General features: G+C 31.8%; 1 protein-coding gene across 3 annotated transcripts in view; it reads left to right on the top strand.

Annotated features, from left to right (window-relative positions):
* The window catches only part of LOC107441423 (rho GTPase-activating protein 18), a 279,885-nt gene that overhangs the window by 261,403 nt on the left and 11,319 nt on the right, over window positions 1–7,163 (top strand). For 2 of the 3 annotated variants that reach the window (XM_043043811.2, XM_043043812.2), the window contains exon 16: window positions 3,912–4,123. In XM_043043811.2, the coding sequence (XP_042899745.1) occupies window positions 3,912–4,123 (212 nt within the window). Of the gene's footprint in view, window positions 1–3,911; window positions 4,124–5,241; window positions 5,482–7,163 lie in introns of those variants that run through there. The other variant, XM_071186026.1, reaches the window with a different exon arrangement.

The following is a 7,163-nucleotide window of genomic DNA, read 5'->3' as shown; positions in this document are numbered from 1 at the left end:
ATGTTTCTACAGACCAACTTAGCAAAGCATTGGTGCAAATTTTGTCCTGCAAAATGGTTTCCACGGAGTGTCTGGAAGTGTGGGCAGTTCAAGATCAAGTGTTCGATTGTCTGATTGTCCCCACAGTAGGTACAATTTGGGTTTTTATTGAAAAGTCTATTTTGGTATTCTCCAAACACCCCGTGTCCAGTAAGTAATTGGTTTAGGTAAAAGTTGGCCTGTAGTCGTTTGGTGGAAGGGTCTTTAAAAAAAATATAGGTTTGTCGACCTCTCTCGGAGCTCTGCCATTCTGTTTTCCATCTATTTAGGTTGTTGGACTTGATGATTGTTTTGATCTGGGCCTTGGAACTTGGGACCTCTAAATTGATTTGGCTGAGACTGATGGCTTCCTTGGCTGCCTGATCCGCCTCCTCGTTGCCTAGGATACCAATGTGCGCCCTGACCCAGTTACATGTGATGTTTGGTCTCCATAGTTGTTTAGTATTTTCTGTCTCTTTGTTATTAAGTAGTATTGTGTATAACAAATATATCAAATCTGCTTTAAATTGACTCTGAATTTGTAGTTCCTCTTAACCAAAACAACATTACCAAGGGGGTATGTCCGGTAGCATAATCGTGTGCAGAAGCTCCTCCAATAAAGACTTTTCTCATAAACCAGATCGAAAGCGATTCTAACGGAGTATGTCTTGTCATAGTCTAAAAAGTTAAATAGTCTGTGCACCAAAATGTTAATTCCTTCTTTAAAAAAGATAACACTACAGTTCAATTTCATAAAAAGAATTAAATCTGAATCAGTTAAAAGTTGCGTAAGCATAAATATTTTTAACTCTTAGTTTATAAGGAATTTATTTTTTATTTCATTAATCTCAATAATTATTTCTTTGTCTACAACATAATTATTAAAGTACGGATCTGAAATTTACGTATAACCCCTTTTAAAAGTTAGAGTGGTAGAAAGAAATAACCACATTAAAAAAAAGGTGGTAGAGTCGAGCTACAATATAAGCACTTATGGCATACCTGCCAACTTTCACTCTTTCCGAAAATGGATTTTCAGAGTGGTTGTAAAACAATAAACGAAAAACAATCTGACTCAAAAATATATTTATATTTTGATCCCGTTGAAATACGCTTGCTCAAGGATTATTATGCTTTCATATATTTATTGTAATTATTTATATGTAGTGGTGGTCAAACTCATTTATAATTATCATTATATTTCAAAAAGTTAAGAGTACCTGAGTATTGCTACCACTTTAAAAATGAAAATAAAATCTTCCGGAAAATCCGGAAGAGTTGGCAGGTATGCTATGGTATTTTTTTGTATATTTCTTGATTGAGAACATAAGTAAGGGAAATTTTTTTGTTTAAAATTCAATTTAAGGTTTTTGTATTATTATATTAAGTTATCTTATATTACCGTCATTAAACAGCCGACCCAATTTTGGGTTTACGACTACTAAAGTTCAATTCCATACCCTTGTAATTTTGAACCAATCCAGAAGACAAGGGAACTTCTGGATCAAGTATTTGGAGAAATTTTCCTTAGTGGAGGACTTTTTGATGGAGCTAACCCGCATTTGCGTTATATGGAAAGGAAGACCACGATAATTTCGCGTCAGCACTGTGGTCGGTGCAAGCCGGATGCGGAATTCGTATCGACTCAGATTTGAATCCGGTTTCCTCATTGGAAGGCGAACGCTCTATCACCTGGGCTATCGCGGCTCAAGTTATCTTGTAGTGATTGCGTTTACTTCACAGAGAAACTGCTACCCATCGATCTGAAGCTGAGGTGGGGGGGGGTGCTTTAATCAGCCACTGTGAATCGAACCCCGGTTCTTCACAATGACAGTTCAGTGCCTTAACCACTTAACCATCGCAACTCTCATACTACTCTCGATTAACCAAGTTCAAATATTCTTAGACAACTCAGCAAATAAATAAATGAAACTGATGTATGTACTGCATTTCTTTGTTTTAGTATTAAAACTAATCATGATTCTAAATATAACATTGCAATTTATGTTCATTTTCTTTGTGCATTAATTAAATTCCTAATCATTTATGGGGTTGCCAACTGTGGCTTTGCTTTGCGTACTTTTTTTTAATCGGTAGAAACATGTAGGCTTTTTTGTATCATTATTGATTTAGTTCATTTGAATTAATGTGATTTTCTCTTTGAAATACTCCTTCCGTATGACGCATGTATATTGTAACCTGCACGTAATATGCCGCTTTGTTCTAGTTTTCTTAAATCTTTACTTCAAACAAATTCCTCAAATTATTTTTTTTACTACTTTATGAAATCGTTTGCAGAAAGCGGAAGGTTTTGCATTCCTGAATCTATTTTATGATAATTTTTAGGATAAAAGTTAAGTTTTTTGAACAGATAAATTAGTTTAATTAAAGCAACAAAAAAAAGCACTGAGTTCAGAAATAACTGGTGCTTTATTCACATTTTTGCTCTCGTTTTTGTTTATGTTACATAAAATATATCCTCTCCCTTGCTGAAGAGAATTTAATTAAAATTTAATTTCAGAAGTTGGAAGAAAAATATGCGGTTTATTTTTGGTTAAGATACCATTAAATCCTAGTTTGAAAATATGAAATTTCGCTAAACGATTTTCAGTCTTAAACCTTGAACATTTTATTAGTCTTTCAACAAATTTAGCAGATTAATATGTAAATATAATTATTCACAATTACTAGCATTCAAATAATAACTATTAATTAAATTTTTATTTGTATTATTCATTAAAAATAGAATTTAAGCCAATATGCATAATTCTTGCATAACGTATTTAATACAAAACTTAAAAATTCTTCAATATAAACACTATAAAAAAAGCATTGGCATTAAATTGAGCTTAATCTTTTTCATAATATATATATTTAAACCTAAGCTTTTTAAGTATATAAACCATATATAGTACTTTAGTTACCAAATTTTAGTATTTTACAAATGATTATTATAAAATATGATTTATAAATTTTTACTATTGAAATTTTATTGTCTTTCTATACAAATTGTGCAAGTTTAATCATTCTCTTTAAATTTTCCCTTTATAAAAACTAATTTATAAACTTCTTAATTAATATGTAGGAAGCAGTAAGCTTTGAGAATTTAAATATCTTTTGGACAAAATTAAATCAATCTAATCTAAAAACTCTAAAATAGTTTAAAATTAATTAAATGCATTATATGAAAATTATGAAATGAAAATTATGAAAAATATGAAAATTATATTTTAAAATTAGAAAATTACCTCTGTATACACAACAAAAGGCAATCTGAGACAAGGCACAAGACAAGAGGCAATCTAAGGGGTGATATGAAGGACGAAGAGTTTTTTTAAATTTAAATTAATGATTTTTTTTTGTTGCTATATGCACGCATGTATGTTAGGTTGTTAAAAAAGTTTTGTTTAGAGATGGTTCAATTTTATTGCCATCATGGTTTTTAATTTAACAGTACTTTCAATAAAGAAATTTAGCTCTACGTTTGACAAAAACTCAGAAATAAATTTCAAAATTATTCGGTTAAACAATATTTTTATCATTACGCGAATGATTAAAGGAAGATGAACATTGAAATATAGCTATATGTCCTCCTACTTCTATTTAGATAGAATCTTAATGTACATATTAGATAGTAATTGAAATTTGACAGTAATGAGATTACAAGATGAAAGATAAGGTAGTATAGTAGTATTTACATTGAGATATTAACAATATTAAGCAGTTGTAATTTAGTAATTATGTAAATTTTGCTATATAATGAAAGTCTTACTTTCAGAAAATCATGAAGTTAGAAAAAGTTAAAAGTTGCACTTTATCTCATATCTATATACAAAAAAAAAGATAAAATTTTATTAACAAGTTAATAATAAATTTAATATTTCTTTCAATAGGATTTTTTATCCAATAGTAGCTCTGTGATCCGGGTTCAAATTTCGTCATTGCGTCATCCAAATAGTGTTGCAATTCCAGTTACAGATAAAACTACGGCAGGGGACGTTGTTGAGAAGGTAGCTGAAGCAATTGACCAAATAATTGATCCACGTCATCAAACAGTATCACACTTGGACCAACAGGAGAACAGAGCTTTTTTGCAGAGACCTAGGTAAAAAAAAACATTTATTTATTATTTGATTTTTCAAACCGTTACAATTTTGCATCAGTATGTACAAACTTACAATATTCTTCTGCAGTACTTTGCAATGCGATTGTTATTATTGCTATTTTAAGCATGGAGTTCAAAGTGACCGCACAGCGTGTACAATACGCAAAATGAAAATGGACTATCTTAAATAGCTTTTGATCCGATGATCGGATCTTCATTAGAAGTACAATTGTTTTTTTATTATTTATTATTCAATCTTAATGGTTCGAAGGAGTGATTTCAAATATGCTAATTAATTAGTGTTGATGATATTTTAAGTTTCGAAATCACACTCCAAACTGTACTTTCTGTAGATAATTTTTTTTTTTTTTTTTGACGGACTCTGATTATTTTTGGCTCCCAAATTATTGGGGATAGCCGTAAATCTGGGAAATACACTCTATAACAAAAAAATCGACGCACCAAGAAGCAATAATCCGATTGCTTTGAAATTTCGTATGCATGAATGTTTTGAACAGATCAGGCTGGAATGATGCCGACTGGGGATGTATAGTCTTTAGCGATGAATCCCGCTTCCAACTGTGTCCTGACGATCATCGAAGACGTGTTTGGAGACGCACAGGGCAGAGGGGGGATCCTGCCTTCACCGGCCCTCAACAAGGCATTATGGTCTGGGGTGCCATTTCCTTTGACAGCCAGAGCCCTTTGGTTGTCATTAGAGGTACACTTACTGCACAGTGGTACGTCCACGACCTGTTTTGCTACCGTTCCTTAGTCCATTATTTAGGGTGGTCTGTTTATTTTTTGGTTCCTTGTACATTCATTGTTTCAACATATGGAGACAAAAGTAGACAATATTTAAGTGAAAATGTCATGTGCTGACATATATGCAGCATTCACCATCATTTATAATGGCAAATAAAGTATGCGGTTGGTAGGGAAACGCAATTAAAACAATCTTTTATCGTCCTTTCTTCGACCTATTTTAGAGGAACTCCATTTTCCTAAATAAAATGTATTAGCAATTGTAAACATAATTAATCATTTTTAAGTTGTTAAAACGAAGAATTGACTTTTAATATCAATGATAGTCTTATACCAGATAATTAAATTCACAGTTCTGAGCCTGGATTTGGTTTTGGTGTATGCATAAGCTAAAAACGAACAAAATGAGCTAAAGGACGTAAAAAAAACTGCTAGAATGGATGCCAACGAATCACATTTCTTTAATGTTGAATTTGGTTATTTTCTTTGAATTGCAAATTGTGATGGAAAAAAAACTATGTTTTACGCAGATATTTTGTTTGAATAATTTTAAATCGTAACCGAAATATTAATAAACAAATGATTTGTCACTAGTTTTTTTAATGTCCCATTTTTCGGTGCCCTTGTCATATTTCCAACGAATCCTTGAGTTTCGCGGAACACATTTTAGAAACCACTTATCTAATACATACATTGGCCAATAAATTAAAAATCGTTGATAGTATTTTCTTGGATCTTCTTCCGCAAGGCTAACAGTCCGAATTCGTGATGTCGTCGATTCCAAATATTTCTGGAGTACATTTATATCTAGAGAATACCATACATTGACCACATAGACTTCAAGATCCTGTAAATTAGATGGAAGAGGAGACTCGTGTGCGATGTGACTTACGAGCATGTTCCTATTCATTTTTACCTTGATAAACACCAAGGCACCGATTCCATACCTGCAGAACATATCTTGCATCATGTTACGGACTTTCGAGCATGTTCCTATTCATTTTTACCTTGAGAAACACCAATTCCATGTCTGCAGAACATATCTTGCATTATGTTACGGACTTTCGAGCATGTTCATTTTTACCTTGAGAAACACCAAGGCACCAATTCCATACCTGCAGAACATATCTTGCATTATGTTACTTCCCCCAGAGCTTTGTACGATGCGAACAAGTTAAGAGGAAAGCTCCCAAGTTTCTAATTCATTGGCCAAGGTGTGTATGTTGTTCGAAAATAAAATATCTGAAAATATATAAAACAGAATTTTATTTCCAACTATGATATAACTAGACGATAGGAAGGTATAGTACTGAATTTGTCAATAACACAACCCGGCACTCACATTTAAATGCCGATTAAAAATATGTTAAGTTTTCCTCCATCAACACTACTTATAGAAATTTAGAATAACTAAGTTCCACAAAAATATTGCATTTTGCCGGGAATTTTTTAATTGATTTTGTGCTCCAATTTCAAACTAGAAAACCAATTTTAACCTACAACCATTTTTTTTTAAAATTTGAAGAGGCTGTTTGAAGTTTATCAGCTCTTTGAAGTAGATTCAGCGTAACAATGATAAATCTCGAAAATTAGAATGATAAAGAAGAAAATAATTTTACTATCTGAGATGAGCGTGCTAAATATTATAGGAATTAGGAAGAGATTCTTTGAAGTAGATTCAGCGTAACCATGATAAATCTCGAAAATTAGAATGATAAAGAAGAAAATAATTTTACTATCTGAGATGAGCGTGCTAAATATTATAGGAATTAGGAAGAGATTCTTTGAAGTAGATTCAGCGTAACCATGATAAATCTCGAAAATTAGAATGATAAAGAAGAAAATAATTTTACTATCTGAGATGAGCGTGCTAAATATTATAGGAATTAGGAAGAGATTTCTTAGGAAGAGATTCTTTGAAGTAGATTCAGCGTAACCATGATAAATCTCGAAAATTAGAATGATAAAGAAGAAAATAATTTTACTATCTGAGATGAGCGTGCTAAATAATATAGGAATTAGGAAGAGATTTCTTAGGAAGAGATTCTTTGAAGTAGATTCAGCGTAACCATGATAAATCTCGAAAATTAGAATGATAAAGAAGAAAATAATTTTACTATCTGAGATGAGCGTGCTAAATAATAGAGGAATTAGGAAGAGATTTCTTAGGAAGAGATTCTTTGAAGTAGATTCAGCGTAACCATGATAAATCTCGAAAATTAGAATGATAAAGAAGAAAATAATTTTACTATCTGAGATGAGCGTGCTAAATAAT

This window comes from Parasteatoda tepidariorum, chromosome 9 (genome assembly GCF_043381705.1).
Source record: "Parasteatoda tepidariorum isolate YZ-2023 chromosome 9, CAS_Ptep_4.0, whole genome shotgun sequence".
Taxonomy (NCBI): domain Eukaryota; kingdom Metazoa; phylum Arthropoda; class Arachnida; order Araneae; family Theridiidae; genus Parasteatoda; species Parasteatoda tepidariorum.
The sequence above is the reverse complement of the archived record's forward strand: the minus strand, read 5'-3'. Positions and strand labels throughout refer to the sequence as shown.